This window comes from Pseudorasbora parva, chromosome 21 (genome assembly GCF_024679245.1).
Source record: "Pseudorasbora parva isolate DD20220531a chromosome 21, ASM2467924v1, whole genome shotgun sequence".
Taxonomy (NCBI): Eukaryota; Metazoa; Chordata; class Actinopteri; order Cypriniformes; family Gobionidae; genus Pseudorasbora; species Pseudorasbora parva.
In genome coordinates, this window is record NC_090192.1 from 2,785,218 (window position 1) to 2,804,254 (window position 19,037).

Genomic DNA, 19,037 nt, shown 5'->3' on the forward strand with positions numbered 1-19,037 from the left:
ACTTGTTCAGAGATTGTAGTGCCTGTAAACCATAATGACTAGATATTTTCCTTCTTTCTCACTTTTCATATATACTAATAGCTCTGCAAATGTATAATGCTGATTTATGAATTGGCAATTTTTATGATTTTTTTTTTTAAATCAGGTGTGAACGAGCAGTGTTAAAATAGTGGGGATTCATGACTATATATAGACAGGGCACTATATAGGGGATAGAGAACGATCATACAGTGCACTATATAGGGGATAGAGAACGATCAGACAGTGCTCTATATAGGGGATAGAGAACGATCAGACAGTGCTCTATATAGGGGATAGAGAACGATCAGACAGTGCACTATATAGGGGATAGAGAACGATCAGACAGTGCTCTATATAGGGGATAGAGAACGATCAGACAGTGCACTATATAGGGGATAGAGAACGATCAGACAGTGCTCTATATAGGGGATAGAGAACGATCAGACAGTGCTCTATATAGGGGATAGAGAACCATCAGACAGTGCACTATATAGGGGATAGAGAACGATCAGACAGTGCACTATATAGGGGATAGAGAACGATCAGACAGTGCACTATATAGGGGATAGAGAACGATCAGACAGTGCTCTATATAGGGGATAGAGAACGATCAGACAGTGCTCTATATAGGGGATAGGGAACGATCAGACAGTGCACTATATAGGGAATAGGGAACGATCAGACAGTGCTCTATATAGGGGATAGGGAACGATCAGACAGTGCTCTATATAGGGGATAGGGAACGATCAGACAGTGCTCTATATAGGGTATAGGGAACGATCAGACAGTGCTCTATATAGGGGATAGGGAACGATCAGACAGTGCTCTATATAGGGGATAGAGAACGATCAGACAGTGCTCTATATAGGGGATAGGGAACGATCAGACAGTGCACTATATAGGGGATAGGGAAGGATCGGACAGTGCTCTATATAGGGGATAGGGAACGATCAGACAGTGCACTATATAGGGGATAGGGAACGATCGGACAGTGCACTATATAGGGGATAGGGAACGATCAGACAGTGCACTATATAGGGGATAGGGAACGATCAGACAGTGCTCTATATAGGGGATAGAGAACGATCAGACAGTGCTCTATATAGGGGATAGGGAACGATCAGACAGTGCACTATATAGGGGATAGGGAAGGATCGGACAGTGCACTATATAGGGGATAGGGAACGATCAGACAGTGCACTATATAGGGGATAGGGAACGATCAGAACAGTGCACTATATAGGGGATAGAGAACGATCGGACAGTGCACTATATAGGGGATAGGGAAGGATCGGACAGTGCTCTATATAGGGGATAGGGAACGATCAGACAGTGCACTATATAGGAAATAGGGAACGATCAGACAGTGCACTATATAGGGGATAGGGAACGATCAGACAGTGCACTATATAGGGGATAGGGAACGATCAGACAGTGAACTATATAGGGGATAGAGAACGATCAGACAGTGAATTATATAGGGGATAGAGAACGATCAGACAGTGCACTATATAGGGGATAGGGAACGACCAGACAGTGCACTATATAGGGGATAGGGAACGATCAGACAGTGCACTATATAGGGGATAGGGAACGATCAGACAGTGCTCTATATAGGGGATAGAGAACGATCAGACAGTGCTCTATATAGGGGATAGGGAACGATCAGACAGTGCACTATATAGGGGATAGGGAACGATCAGACAGTGCACTATATAGGGGATAGGGAACGATCAGACAGTGCTCTATATAGGGGATAGGGAACGATCAGACAGTGCACTATATAGGGGATAGGGAACGATCAGACAGTGCACTATATAGGAGATAGGGAACGATCAGACAGTGCTCTATATAGGGGATAGGGAATGATCAGACAGTGCACTATATAGGGGATAGGGAACGATCAGACAGTGCACTATATAGGGGATAGGGAACGATCAGACAGTGCTCTATATAGGGGATAGGGAACGATCAGACAGTGCACTATATAGGGGATAGGGAACGATCAGACAGTGCACTATATAGGAGATAGGGAACGATCAGACAGTGCTCTATATAGGGGATAGGGAACGATCAGACAGTGCACTATATAGGGGATAGGGAACGATCAGACAGTGCTCTATATAGGGGATAGGGAACGATTAGACAGTGCACTATATAGGGGATAAGGAACGATCAGACGGTGCACTATATAGGGGATAGGGAACGATCAGACAGTGAACTATATAGGGGATAGGGAACGATCAGACAGTGAATTATATAGGGGATAGAGAATGATCAGACAGTGCACTATATAGGGGATAGGGAACGACCAGACAGTGCACTATATAGGGGATAGGGAACGATCAGACAGTGAACTATATAGGGGATAGAGAACGATCAGACAGTGAATTATATAGGCGATAGAGAACGATCAGACAGTGCACTATATAGGGGATAGGGAACGACCAGACAGTGCACTATATAGGGGATAGGGAACGATCAGACAGTGCACTATATAGGGGATAGGGAACGATCAGACAGTGCACTATATAGGGGATAGGGAACGATCAGACAGTGCACTATATAGGGGATAGGGAACGATCAGACAGTGAACTATATAGGGGATAGAGAACGATCAGACAGTGAATTATATAGGGGATAGAGAACGATCAGACAGTGCACTATATAGGGGATAGGGAACGACCAGACAGTGCACTATATAGGGGATAGGGAACGATCAGACAGTGCACTATATAGGGGATAGGGAACGATCAGACAGTGCTCTATATAGGGGATAGAGAACGATCAGACAGTGCACTATATAGGGGATAGGGAACTATCAGACAGTGCACTATATAGGGGATAGGGAACGATCAGACAGTGCACTATATAGGGGATAGGGAACGATCAGACAGTGCTCTATATAGGGGATAGGGAACGATCAGACAGTGCACTATATAGGGGATAGGGAACGATCAGACAGTGCACTATATAGGAGATAGGGAACGATCAGACAGTGCTCTATATAGGGGATAGGGAACGATCAGACAGTGCACTATATAGGGGATAGGGAACGATCAGACAGTGCTCTATATAGGAGATAGGGAACGATCAGACAGTGCTCTATATAGGGGATAGAGAACGATCAGACAGTGCTCTATATAGGGGATAGAGAACGATCAGACAGTGCTCTATATAGGGGATAGGGAACGATCAGACAGTGCTCTATATAGGGGATAGGGAACGATCAGACAGTGCTCTATATAGGGGATAGGGAACGATCAGACAGTGCTCTATATAGGGGATAGGGAACGATCAGACAGTGCACTATATAGGGGATAGGGAACGATCAGACAGTGCTCTATATAGGGGATAGAGAACGATCAGACAGTGCTCTATATAGGGGATAGGGAACGATCAGACAGTGCACTATACAGGGATAGGGAACGATCAGACAGTGCACTATATAGGGGATAGGGAACGATCAGACAGTGCACTATATAGGGGATAGGGAACGATCAGACAGTGCTCTATATAGGGGATAGGGAACGATCAGACAGTGCTCTATATAGGGGATAGGGAACGATCAGACAGTGCACTATATAGGGGATAGGGAAGGATCGGACAGTGCACTATATAGGGGATAGGGAACGATCAGACAGTGAACTATATAGGGGATAGGGAACGATCAGACAGTGAACTATATAGGGGATAGGGAACGATCAGACAGTGCACTATATAGGGGATAGGGAACGATCAGACAGTGCTCTATATAGGGGATAGGGAACGATCAGACAGTGCACTATATAGGGGATAGGGAAGGATCGGACAGTGCACTATATAGGGGATAGGGAACGATCAGACAGTGAACTATATAGGGGATAGGGAACGATCAGACAGTGAACTATATAGGGGATAGGGAACGATCAGACAGTGCACTATATAGGGGATAGGGAACGATCAGACAGTGCTCTATATAGGGGATAGGGAACGATCAGACTGAACTATATAGGGGATAGGGAACGATCAGACAGTGCTTTATATAGGGGATAGGGAACGATCAGACAGTGCACTATATAGGGGATAGGGAACGATCAGACAGTGAACTATATAGGGGATAGGGAACGATCAGACAGTGCACTATATAGGGGATAGGGAATGATCAGACAGTGCTTTATATAGGGGATAGGGAACGATCAGACAGTGCACTATATAGGGGATAGGGAACGATCAGACAGTGCACTATATAGGGGATAGGGAACGATCAGACAGTGCACTATATGAGGGATAAGGAAGGTGTTTATCCACTAGGATTTGATCCATCAATGCCATTATGGTATTATTGGTTAATATTGCTATAAATATTAGATTTCATTGCATTTTAATAAAAGAATATGCAATGCATTTCTCGTCTTGCACAAATAAATCATAATCTTGCACAGTGAGGCTAAATACATTAATTTAGAAATTAAATGGGCTCGTTTTTTTTTAGCAGATTTACCACATGCCTTTACTGATTGTTAACTTCCTGCCAGTTCAACTTGTGTGCATGATAAGACTTCTGTCCCTTTGCAATAACTGAAAATAGCCGTGCAAACATTCAGGCGCTGCTCGCTCTGCACTGAAAGCCACTAAAAGCTTCATAGTCCGAGCACCTGTCGGCAGCTTGTGCCAGGCTGTGCATTAGTGTCGTGTCACGAATAGAAGCCGTTCCCTACTGCTTCACTCCACCTGCGAACATTTAGTGCATCTGTGTGAAACAGACCATCATCAGGTTGCCATGGGAACTGAAAAACAGGTACTGCGACTGCAGGGTAGGAGGAATGGACGAATAGCACAGTGTACAAAAAAAAATCATGTAGTTTTTACAGGATAATTCGGTTAAGACGTTTCAAAATTAAAAACATGTTTACAGAACAACCTGTACAAATAAAAAGGTCCTTTATATTACAAGTGGCTTTTCCACAAGCTTAGGTAAATATTGATTTATAGAAGATGCACAAAACAGTCCAAAACACCAACATAACTCACAACGCCAATAATGCAGTAAACATTCATGTAAAAACATACAACCTACCATAAACCTCTAATTTACATAACTGATAATAAGAAACATGATTTAAAATGAAAAGCCATCAAATGTCACAGTCTTTCAATGTAAATTATAAGATGATTTTTTGTTGTTGTTCTAATTTTTGTGAAAGGCAAGGCTGCATTTATTTGATCAGAAATGCAGCAGAAATATTTAGGACAAATTCTAAGCTTTAAAATAACCATTTTCTATTTGAATATTTCTTAAAGGGGTCAGGAACAGCATTGTTTTATAATGTTTTTGGGTGCACTTATAATGTTTGTATGATTTTTACATAAAAAATTGTCATAGTTTAGAAATAAAAGGCTTTTTCCTATCCTGATTTTAGCCTCTGATTTGAACATTTGGTTTGAAGGGGTGTGTCTGCTGTGAGACTTCAGTGTAAACGCCCACTGCTGTGATTGGCTGCTGTGAGACTTCAGTGTAAACGCCCACTGCTGTGATTGGCTGCTGTGAGACTTCAGTGTAAACGCCCACTGCTGTGATTGGCTGCTGTGAGACTTCAGTGTAAATGTTCACTGCTGTGATTGGCTGATGTGAGACTTCAGTGTAAACGCCCACTGCTGTGATTGGCTGCTGTGAGACTTCAGTGTAAACGCCCACTGCTGTGATTGGCTGCTGTGAGACTTCGGTGTAAACGCCCACTGCTGTGATTGGCTGCTGTGTGATTTACGTGTGCACCCCTAAATTTTCTGGTCGTGCCCCTAAAATTTTCAGTTTGGGGGCACTGCTCCTAGGTAAAATTGTTAGCCTGGAGTTGGGCTGGGCGATAAAATGATAATTATCACGATATAATTTTCCTCGATAAACCGATAACAACAGTTTGATAAATTCTCTATATAATGCTTACGCGCTATGTGTAATGCTGCGCGTGCGTATTTCAGACTGGGGTGCACTGTCTTGTTTAGAGTCAGTGTCTGACAGGCTTGGAGGATCGCAGTGAAGTGGAGCGAGAAAAATTAGCGATAGTGAAGAAAACTCAGCGCTCACGACCAGCTCGGATGACACAGATATCGTTGACAAATTAGTTTGCTCAACTTCAGTGGTTTGGAGATATTTAGGCGATCCCATCCGCAATAAAACAGAGCGACGTGCTTGGGCTGCTTATCATAGGTTCACGTTCACCACACGGAATTTAATTATTAAATGATCGTGCTTCTTCGAAGTTCTTCCATATAACATGGAGCCCAACACAGCGTTAAATCTACATTAACTGCATTCACACACAGGCTTATCACCTTGTTAGTTGTAGTGGGTGACTTACAAGCTAATGCTACCAAACTATAATCACTAGAACATCAGACTTGTACATCGCTATCATAGTTGTTTGTCTTTGGTGATGTATTAATGACTCCGCATCGCATCTATCAAAGGGAAATTATTTCATCCAATGTTTAAAATGAATAAAATAGACTAGCCCTTACTGGAGATCCACACATACTGAACTTTGCTCTCTCCTTCCTCTCCCGACTAGCCCACTGTCGGTGAAGTGTGTGTGTGTGTGAGAGAGCGATGCACGGTGGACCAATTCACTGTGAGACGAGAGGGGGGACAAAATGTTTCTTAACTTAAAACACTTTTTTTTGCCCGTTTGCATTTTTTTGTGTTTTACTACTTACACAGTTAAGTAATTATATTATTGATATACAGTGTAGAGTAAAAAAAAATACTTACCACAATTAACATTTTAATAAATAAATCTACCTCAGTTTTAATAAATTGTTCAGCTGTTTGGGAAGTGTTTGTCATGTTTTAACAATAAAGAATAGTTTAAAATCACAGTTAACTGTCTGTTTTCTACATCTTCCACTCAGGAGCAAAAATATGCCTTTAAACTTTAAAGAAATAAAGATTTTACATTTATTGTGATATTTATTCATATCGACTGATATGGAAAATTATAATTATATTGTGATCCTTTTTTTGGGCCATATCGCCCTTTTCTCTGGGTATGGTTACAGTAAAAGCTTTTTTGGGACTAAAAAGGAAGTTTTCAGTTCTGAAACTCACAGGACATTCTTATAGTATAATGACCTCTTTATACGTCAAAAATATTTAGTTTACAGGTGTCAAAAATATTTAACGACCCCCTTATTTTATTTTAAAGGTTGTTTACTGTAGGATTTTTGCAGTCCTTTACTGTAAGGAAAAGTCTTTATTTACAGTGCACTGAATGAGCATCAGAGAAGGATAATAATTCATAAATAATTCTCCTCATCCACTGTAAGGATAGCATCAGTCAGGGCAAGATGAAGCTGGCGGGTAAAAGCGATTGCTCTCCGTGACATTTCACAGAGGACGCGATATCGTGGCACAAGCGACGATGGATGTTCGTAGTGCTGCACCCTAATTATTATTCCCATCACTTATTAAAGGAGGCAGATTTGCTGCACTGAGCAATGCTTTCCTAATGCCTCATCCATATTTACAGGGCAGATACGGGAAGATGCAAACGTCAACTTCTCCAAAAGCTCTCTAATGTGTCCTTTCTCTGTTTCCTTTCTCCTTCTCTTATTCAGCTATAGACCTTTTGTATGGTGGGATATATTGCTTTGTGTGCCAAGACTACATATACGACAAAGACATGGAGCAGATTGCCAAAGAAGAACAAAGAAAAGCCTGGAAACTGCAAGGTGGGTTCCTTTCTGGTTCAACTTGGCCTGTGGCTAAATTCAGAAAATTAATATTCGAAACGTTCATGTTGCGAGCCACGGGAGGGCAAGAGTGTGTGTTTGGTTTGTGCCGCTGATAAGAGCTAATCTTTCATTATGTTCTTAAGCTTGCTATTGATTCTGCATAAGTGTGACGTAGCGTAATCCTAAACTTGGTCTGCGTTTGCTGTTGTTTGCAAGGCCTCAAAATAATAGCGTTTAAGTTTCAGTCAATTTCACTGTCAGTTGCTGCATTTTGCATGCTAGCAACGTGTTAAATTGTGCTTGCAACATGTTAACAACATGCTAATCGTGTTAGCAAAACGATAAAACATGTTAGCACCGTGTTAGAACATTTTAGCAATTTGCCAATTCAAGCTAGCAATGTTAAATAATGCTAGCAACATGTTATCAACATGCTAATCATGTTAACACCATGTTAGAAAATTTTAGCAATGTGCCAATTCAAGCTAGCAATGTGTTAAATCATTTGATCAATGTTAAATAATGCTAGCAACATGTTATCAACATGCTAATCATGTTAACACCATGTTAGAACATTTTAGCAATGTGCCAATTCAAGCTAGCAATGTGTTAAATCATTTGATCAATGTTAAATAATGCTAGCAACATGTTATCAACATGCTAATCATGTTAACACCATGTTAGAACATTTTAGCAATGTGCCAATTCAAGCTAGCAATGTGTTAAATCATTTGATCAATGTTAAATAATGCTAGCAACATGTTATCAACATGCTAGCTAGCTAGCTAGCTACGTAATCATGATAGCAACACATTGCTATCAGGATTTAACAAATTGTTAGCATTCTTAACACTGCTAACATGATTTAACATTGTTAGCAAGATTCAAAAGTGTGAAATCATATTATCAAAACTACCATGTTTTACAAAACTATCATGGAACAATGTTAACATGTTGATTCATGTTAGTAACATGCTAATCTTGTTAACAACATCTTGTTAGCAACATGTTAATCATTTTACCAAAATGTTAAAACATGTTAAGAATGTATTAAAGCATGTTAGCAGCACAGTAACAACGTGTAAAATAATGCTAGCATTATATTAACAACATGCTAATCATGTTAACATGCTATTTCAGGTTAGCTTTGTGGTAAATCATTCTAGCGACGTGTTAAAACATCTTACCAATGTGTAAAAACATGTTAGTCATGTTAACAAATTATAAAAGCGTGGTAAGAATGGGTTAAATCATGTTAACAAATGTTATCAACATGCTTATGTCAACAAACTTGCTATCAACATGCTTATGTCAACAAACTTGCTATTAACATGTTCCTGTTAGAAATATGCTATGCTTATGTTAACAAAATGCTGTCAACATGCTTATGTTGACAAAACATGCAATCAACATGGTTGTTAACAACATACTATCAACATGGTTATCGTTTTAACAAAACATGCAATCAACATGCTTATCATGTTAACAACATGCTATCAACATGCTTATCATATTAGCAAAGATTCAAATTTCAAAATGTTACCAACATGTTATCAACATGCTTATCATGTTAACAAAACATGCTTATGTTATCAACATGCTTATCATGTTAGCAAACATGCTTATGTTATCAACATGCTTATCATGTTAACAAAACATGCTTATGTTATCAACATGCTTATCATGTTAACAAAACATGCTTATGTTATCAACATGCTTATCATGTTAACAAAACATGCTTATGTTATCAACATGCTTATCATGTTAGCAAACATGCTTTCAACATGATTGTTAACATGCAATAAACATGATTATCATGTTAGCAACATGTTATCAGCATGTTAACATTGCACTCAACACGCTTATCGTGTTCGCAACATGTTTGTTATTAACATGCATATGTTAGCATCATGCTATCAACATGCTTATTTTAACGACGTGCTATCAACATGCTTATTTTAACGACGTGCTATCAACATGCTTATTTTAACAACGTGCTATCAACATGCTTATTTTAACAACGTGTTATCAACATGCTTATTTTAACAACGTGTTATCAACATGCTTATTTTAACATGTTATCAACATGCTTATTTTAACGTGTTATCAACATGCTTATTTTATCAACGTGCTATCAACATGCTTATTTTAACAACGTGTTATCAACATGCTTATTTTAACATGTTATCAACATGCTTATTTTAACAACGTGCTATCAACATGCTTATTTTAACGACGTGCTATCAACATGCTTATTTTAACGTGTTATCAACATGCTTATTTTAACGACGTGCTATCAACATGCTTATTTTAACGACGTGCTATCAACATGCTTATTTTAACGTGTTATCAACATGCTTATTTTAACGACGTGCTATCAACATGCTTATTTTAACGACGTGCTATCAACATGCTTATTTTAACAACGTGCTATCAACATGCTTATTTTAACGTGTTATCAACATGCTTATTTTAACGACGTGCTATCAACATGCTTATTTTAACGACGTGCTATCAACATGCTTATTTTAACAACGTGCTATCAACATGCTTATTTTAACGTGTTATCAACATGCTTATTTTAACGACGTGCTATCAACATGCTTATTTTAACGACGTGCTATCAACATGCTTATTTTAACGACGTGCTATCAACATGCTTATTTTAACAACGTGCTATCAACATGCTTATTTTAACAAAGTGTTATCAACATGCTTATTTTAACAACATGCTATCAACATGCTTATTTTAACAATGTGCTATCAACATGCTTATTTTAACAACATGCTATCAACATTCTTATCGTGTTAACAAACATACTATCAGCATGCTAAGAACATGTTAAATAATTTAACGTAAAATGGCTTTATCCGCACTTGCTCATTAAATGCTTGTTCATTTGTACTATATCTGTCAAGTTACAAAATTATTTTCTGAACAACCTGTTCATTTACAGATTAAAAAGACACTACTGACACCAAAACAGCATCTCGCATCGCGTAGTACAAGAATCTATTTTATGAAAAATACAGTAAAATCAGTAAAATTGTGAAATATTATTACAAATTAAATCAGCTGTTCTCTATGTGAATATATAGTAATATAAGTGTAATTCATTCCTGTGATCAAAACTGATTTTATCGTTATTATTCCAGTCTATGAGGATTTAATGCATTTATTATTATTATTAATATCAGTGTTGAAAACAGACTCTTAGATGAATAGAAAGTTCATAAGAACAATTTATTTGAAATGTCTTTACTTTCATTTTTTTCAATTCTATGCAATTTGTATGAAATATAACGTGCATATCCTCTAAAAACATCAGGTATTGGAGAGAAATATTCGATGTGGGAGCCTACGAAGCGAGAGCTGGAGTTGCTGCGACACAACCCCAAACGAAGAAAAATCACAGCGAACTGCACCATCGGTAAGAACTTCATTTCCCATAGGCCACATCTCTGAAGCTCTGCTGGATAATGCGGCTCGGCATGCAGCCGTCGATTAGGCCACTGCCAAAACTCATCTGTATAAAACCAGTGGGCTCAAATGATTTTCTAGTAGTCGAACGTCTAGAGACTGCAGTTTGCACAGGAGCCAAGACCACTCTTTGTTTCCTGGCCATCAGTTTTGACATTTTTCATCAAAAAATGTTTTCCCATGGCGCAGAGTGAGTACAGCGTGAGCACACACACACACACACGTTTGTTTTTTTGAAATGTAGGGACATTCTATAGGCGTAATGGTTTTTATACTGTACAAACCGTATTTTCTATCCCCTTACACTGCCCCTAAACCTACACACACAAACACACACTGCCCCTACCCCTAAACCTACCCAACACACACACACTACCCCTGCCCCCATCACAGGAAACATTCTGCATTTTTACTCTCTCAAAAAACTCCTCCTGTGTGATTTATAAGCCTTTTAAAAAAAGTGGGGACATGGGTAATGTCCTCATATTTCACCCTCTCCTGTAATACATGTCATACCAATGTCATTATAAGCATTTGTGTCCTAATATTTCACAAAAACATGCCCACGCACACACACACACACACACACACACACACACACACACACACACACACAGACGAGGAGATATGGACGTAGGCCATTAGAGAAATAATGGTTGTGCTCTCCCTTCTCTCATTTTCGCCAGTTTTCCCCTCAGTCAGAGGGCCTGGCAGTGCAGTAATAGTGTTAAACGTCTGCACCACAGGCCTAGCGTAGGCGCTAAACGCCAGCCTCTCTCACACCCGGAGAAACACACTAATGCGATTAGCCATATGAGAGCCGGAGCTTCCATTGATCATTTAGGACATAATATGGGCCATGTATGATGAATTGAGCTGGATATTGTGTGAGATGGCTGTTGGTTTACCGACTCTGACTCTACTGGAGGCGTGTTGACACGACGAATCACGACACGACAGCTGGAAGTGTCCATTAAACGCACCAATCAGAGCTCCATGCTAGACTTAATCATTTTAATTACTTCATTTTTCTACTAATAGATTTCTATTCTGAGACGGCTAGTGTTCGGGAACTGAGACCCAGTTCTTATTCAGAACCGATTGCTTTTTTATAAACTATAATATCATAACTGAAGCGAAATATAAAACGTAGGACTACTGTGTAGTTTGATTCCCAAACAAGTGACACTTATGAGTTCTTTATAGTGAATTAAAAATGGATATGAGCCAACCGATTACTGAACGAATGACTCTATTGAACTGGTTCTTTTTAACTAATAAGAAACATAAAGCACATCCAGAGTAGTCAGATTCTCAAGCAAATGACTCTTTTGAGCTGGTTCTTTTTAGTGAATCATAAACACAGCATGACCAGTTTGATCAAACTGTTTGCTGAATTGATGGCTCCTGATTATTTTTAACGAATCAAAAACATAAAGCAAAGCATAACCAGAGTAGACCAGACTCACAAGCAAATGACTCCTTTGAACGGGGTTCTTTTTTTGTGAATCAAACACCATCTGGAAGCATTATAGAAGGATTACAAATGAGTGAATCTTTTGAGCCACTTCTTTTTAGTGAATCTGAAACTTACAGCACATCCAGAGTAGTCAGATTCTCAGATAGATGACTCTTTTGAGCTGGTTCTTTTTATTGAATCAAAAACACAGCTTGACCAGTGTGATCAAACCGATTCCTGAACGGATGACTCTTTTGATTCTTTTTAGCTAATCAAAAACCTAAAAGGGGGGGTGAAACACTCAGTTTCAGTCAATCTCATGTCAATCTTACCTATAGAGTACCTTGAGTACCTATAGAGTAGTATTGCATCCTTCATATCTCCGAAAAGTCTTTAGTTTTATTATATTTATGAAAGAAAGATACGCTGTACCGAGTCTTTCTGGAAAAACACGAGCGGCTGGAGGCGTATCGTGTGGGCGGAGCTAAAGAATGATGAGCGCGCAGCTACTGCACGAGAGCGTTAAGCGTGGAAAAGAAAACATTACCCTAAATAAACCATGGCTATCAATCAGATTCAACTAATACATATACGATCCAGAATCAGATCCGGAGGCTGAAATAAATTGAACAGGAGAAGCAGCAGGACGTCTGTCTCTGTGGTATGTAACGTTACTGTATTTAGTGGCTTGTCAACATTTGCGTTTCTTTACTCGTGGTTTATGATGACATGATTTGGTTTATGGACTATTGTATGTGACTAAATCTTAGCAATCGCAAGCAAAACGGTTTTGCACGTTAGACTACTAGTGTTACATAGAAAAACAATGGAGTAGCGCGTTTGAATGTGCTTGTGTGAACGTCCCCTAGGTTTATGTTTGGAGGGTTCAATAAACAAACAGACGCCTATATTGGTCAGCTAAACAAATGTATTTAAACACACACTATACATCGCATACTTCATTGATAAATGAAATATACGATCGTGATGTTTACTCACGCATGGATATCCAACTACACAGATATTTGAAGGAGTTTTACTCACCGCCTGCTTCCAAAGCACGATCGTGAACCTTTATCGTCACCGCTCCATCAAAAACACACTTCTTTGGTGACGTTAATTTGGTGAAGTCCTGTGACAGCAGTGAGAGCAGCATTTATGGGCGCCGTGCATTCGCTATCTCGCTGACTCGCTCTGATCCGGTCGATTCTCAGATCGATGACTCTTTTCACAGGGTATCCGCGGGGTCTTGAAAAGTCTTAAAAGGTGATAAATCAATTTTGGGAAAATTAAGACCCTTATAAAGTATTAAAAAGTCTTATCACGGCTTTATAAAGTCTTAAATTTTGAAAGTATTTTGTTCAAGCTTTGTCAAAAGAGTTTGACTCCAAAAAGTATTTATGAATATCTTTCTTTTCATCCCCATAAGTATTAAAAAACAACGGGGTGCTCAGTCTGAGATCGGCTCGGAGCGCGCGCGCCAGGGATGGAAATTAGCACCGCCACCAGCCAAATGCGGCTGATTTTGAGTTGTGGCGGGTAAACTCACTTCACCTACCGAGCTGTTTCACCTCTTTGTAAACTTTGTTCAATGCATGCGAGTGCTGTCGTATGTGCGCATATAACCAGTCGTTTTCTCCGTCATCACTCGCGTGAAGACTCGGTGTGAAACTCGCGCGCGCTGAGAGAAGATCTGACGCTGTGCATCATCCGAGAGCGCGCGCTTGTCACACAGCGCGCAAATATTGAGTTCTCTTTCTAGTCTTGTGCTTAAACGGACAAACTCACACAAGAAGTATGTCAACATGTCCATCTTGATGAGTATCCTAGCAGACATAGTCTGAATATGCCTTAAGTGAACTGTATAGTATGCACAGTCGAGAAAGACGAGCATATCCCTGAATTAGGTCTTAAAGGCGCAGTAGCCTTTACTGCTGCCTGAGTGATGTCCTTATATTTAGTTTGACATTAAACAATGCTCTTGATTGAATAGCTTTTTTAAGTTTAATAAGGATTAATCTTTCATTTAAACAGTTAAATATGCAGTTATTTTACATATGATTACTTTATTCAATTTCTACCTTTCTGCAGGCCAGCATGTCCATTATTATTTAATGTACACATGAGTGGGGTTGAGTTAAACATTCTTGTTTGAATTTTTATTTTTCAGTTTTCAGCTTTGGTTTCTTCTTTTTTTCGTTTCGGTCAAGAATTTTGATTTCGGTGCATCCCTACTGACAATGTTCTGCTCAGTATGTTGTCAACACGCTTCAAAGATGCCAGAACGAATAGTTTCATTCTTGGGACTAAAAACCATAAAACTGGAAGCCATAAAAGACCACAAATCTTTGTTAAAATGTCAGTATTTCATTGAGACTTGAGATTAAATAAACTGCTTAAGTATTGTAGAGCTTGTAGTATTAATTTGTTAAAAACAAAAACAGTGGCTGGTAAAAACATTGAGTGGTAGACTTTGAAAAAAGTTAATTTCCATCCCTGGCGAGCGCTGTCTATGGGTGACGTCATGTATTTTGTGAAATGCGCAGTTAGGTGATGTCGCCATACGTTGTAAAACAGATATGCAATATAAACAATACAAATTTGGCCTACGATAGAGATTTTACGTCTACATTCGACTACAACTGTTTATTAAAGGTTTGTTGCCGATTAGAACTTGAAGTGCGATGAGGTCTTAAAATATTTTGAGAAGGTTTTTAAAAAGTCTTAAAAAGGTCTTGAAATTAACTTCAGGATTCCTGCATATACCCTGTTTCAGCTGATTCTTTTTAGCAAATCAAAAACATAAAGCACAACCAGAGTAGTCAGATTCTCAAGCAAATTACTCTTTAGACATGGTTCTTTAAGGCTATCATCCAAAACTCTAATATTCCTACTAGGGGTGTCCCTGACTAAGGATTTACACATTCGAATAAGAATTTTCGAATCTCTCAATGGTCGAATCATCTGTGTGTGTGTAAACCATAGACCGGAAAAAATAAACGGGTTGGGAAGGGCAGGACACTAGTCAGCAGGAGGCTAAGACTATTTTTATTTTGCTTTACACACGGCACACAGCCACCACTTTTAATAAAGTGATCAAAACTAGGCTACACTACACATTCGTAAATTAACCGTTCTCTCATAACATTTAAAAGATCGAAACATAGAACATCACACAAATATATAAAAGAACATTTTGATAAATAAACCTAAAAAAATACCTGCCTAGAGAGGAAAAGAACACTTTGAGTGCGTTTATATGCACGTTCTTAAACCGATTGAGCCTAAAGGGGGTCTCACACCGGACTGAAGCTCAGCGCCGTGTCTCAGGTAGGCTATCTCACTTCAGGCAGACGTGAACATTATATACGCGCGAGCTCAATTTTGAATCGACTTCTGACAGAAGAGCTGCACGATGAGTGTATCTTGTAGCACAGGGTGAAATCAGTACATTCACGATTTGAGGGAAATATACATTTAATCGCCGCGGACAGGCATCGAATGCCGCCGTCGGTGTGTGTGTTCGAATTTTAAAGGCGTGGCGCATCCGGTGCGAAGCTCAGTGCCCTTAAAGGGGCGATCACTCAGCGCCGCGACACGTCTTTATAACACTAATATTGAGCACCCCCATATTGCCAAAATGGTATGATCCTCGTTTCATAACACCCGCGAAGATTCGACCATGAGATCAGTGGCCGAATCCGGTCCTGCATATCGATGCATCGAATCTTCGACTATTAGGGGTCACCTCTAATTCCTACACAAGAATCATTAACCGAACTATAATCGTTACCAGCATCATTAAGTTACGATAGCAAAAGCAATGCATAAAGACATCTCTTATTGTTTCAGGCGATGCACACAGTATATTTCCGCTGTAAATGTCATGCATGTAGTAATAATAATGCTCCGCTCAGGTCACCTGCGATGAGACTGCTGTCAGCAGAGATGTGCTGTGTGTTGGATCAGGCGTGCAGATGATGTTCAATCACTGGTGTGCTTTAATAATATATTAGTACTTGAAAGTGCCACAGGAGGTGCTGGATGAGGCTGGACGTGTCTCACACACGCACTCACTCACACACTCTCTCCCTCCCTCCAGGTTTTCTCACTCTTGGTCTTTCAGCAGGGCTATGTGTTTTGGTCCAGTCTTAGACTAACCTCTGAGGAGTGTGAGGAGCAGATGTCTGAGCGCTGTAGGTTTGGAGCAGGGCCAGTCTCAGGCGTTTAGCTGCCCTGTGAGAGCTCTTGGGCCTCCGGTGACCCATCAGGCGTTAGGAGAGGAGACATTGCTGACGCCCGCTGAGTTTGGCCCTGCTCAATATTCTGGGGTTATTCACTTCAGATGGCATTTATGCTGTGAAAATGGATGGTTTGCTCAATTTTAACCACCTTCAATAGAACCTGTGCCATCAGACCTCTAATACACTGACGACTTCTCTCCTTTATAATAATTGTATGCCCTTTTATATTGGTTTATATTTGTTTCAATTCATTTGAAAGGTGCACTATGTAGTATTTTGCAGTAAACTATCCAAAAACCACTAGGCCAGTACTATATATTTGGTTCAGTTGAGTACTTACAATATCCCAAATGTTTCCAACTATTTGTAAATTGTGAGAAAATTGCTATTTTACCCAATGAACCCGGGAAGAAAAGAAAAGGGCTAACGTGTGTCCTAAGCCGTGTGTCCACCCAAACATTTTTTTCACGCGGCTGACTAGCGTTTTTAATTGTTTTCAATGGGAGCGCCACGTTTTTAGAACGGCATGAGCGTAACGAGGCTTTGAGCGAGTATTTCACACTCAGGGTTTTATAATGGTCGCCGAGTTAAAAACGCAGCGCTCATCACTGTCAATTTTCACCCAGTCGTCCAATCACAGTGGAGGAGGGGCGGGACAAATACAACACCGACCAACCGCCACATCCTGCTTGTACAAGGTCAACCGAACAGATGAAAACAAGCAGCATAATAACAGAAAAATATTTAAAACAAGAGCCAGAGCAAATACTTTATATTGTATCTGCATTTTTATATAAAATCAATGCAGCTGTGAAATGAGATACTAGTAATACTTCCCTTGATATTCCATATCATAAAAAGCAAAGAGTCTCAGCTGAAAAAACCCCCGCTGCGCTGCCAAATCGCTCAAGCGCCCACAGCGAGGCGTTTTCAGCTGGATAAAAACGCTTTGGTGGACACACAGCCTCACATTACTATTCTGAAACAAGTGACATTATATCATTATTTCATTATATATGGTGATAAAGGTAAACGATACAAAGTAAATCAAATTATAATAATTTATAAATAATAAATAACCAATGAAAAATTGTCATAATGAAAAATAATAAAGTAAATGAATAAAATGTTGTTACAGTTATTATTATTATTATAATGTATAACTAATATATTGATATTATTATTATATTTTATAAATAATGATTGCTAATAACTGGTGATAATTAAAAAAATAATACTAAGTAAATAAATAAATAAAAAAAATTTGATGTTACTACATCACATACGTTACATCGATGTAATAGTTTTATTTTTTAATAATTCTCTCTCTTTCTCGCTCTCTCTTTCTCGCTCGCTCTCTCTCGCTCTCTCTCGCTCTCTCTCGCTCTCTCTCGCTCTCTCTCGCTCTCTCTCGCTCTCTCGCTCTCTCGCTCTCGCTCTCTCTCTCTCGCTCTCTCTCTCTCTCGCTCTCTCTCTCTCGCTCTCTCTCTCTCGCTCTCTCTCTCTCGCTCTCTCGCTCTCTCTCTCTCGCTCTCTCGCTCTCTCTCTCTCGCTCTCTCGCTCTCTCTCTCTCTCGCTCTCTCGCTCTCTCTCTCTCTCGCTCTCTCTTTCTCGCTCTCTCTCGCTCGCTCTCTCGCTCTCTCTCTCTCTCGCTCTCTCGCTCTCTCGCTCTCTCTCTCTCTCGCTCTCTCTCTCGCTCTCTCGCGCTCTCTCTCTCTCTCTCTCTCTCGCTCTCTCGCTCTCTCTCGCGCTCTCTCTCTCTCTCTCTCTCTCTCTCTCTCTCTCTCTCTCTCTCTCTCTCTCTCTCTCTCTCTCTCTCTCTCTCTCTCAGGATTGAGGGGTTTGATAAACCTCGGGAACACATGCTTCATGAACTGTATCGTTCAGGCTCTCACACACACTCCGCTGCTGAGGGATTTCTTCCTGTCCGACAGACACAAGTGTGAGATGCAGTCCAACTCTTGCCTAGTGTGTGAAATGTCTCAGCTCTTTCAAGAGGTGAGAGCTCTATACACACGCACTCACACACACATAGACACACACACACTCACTCACTTACACACACACACACATTCACACGCGCGCACACACATACACGTGTACACACACACCCACTCACTCA

General features: G+C 40.0%; 1 protein-coding gene across 4 annotated transcripts in view; it reads left to right on the plus strand.

Moving 5' to 3' along the window:
* usp22 (ubiquitin specific peptidase 22) overlaps positions 1-19,037 on the plus strand; it is a 76,083-nt gene that overhangs the window by 37,558 nt on the left and 19,488 nt on the right. For all 4 annotated transcript variants that reach the window (XM_067429625.1, XM_067429626.1, XM_067429627.1 and 1 more), the window contains 3 exons: positions 7,615-7,728; positions 11,061-11,162; positions 18,747-18,913. In XM_067429625.1, the coding sequence (XP_067285726.1) occupies positions 7,615-7,728; positions 11,061-11,162; positions 18,747-18,913 (383 nt within the window). The remainder of the gene's footprint in view (positions 1-7,614; positions 7,729-11,060; positions 11,163-18,746; positions 18,914-19,037) is intronic.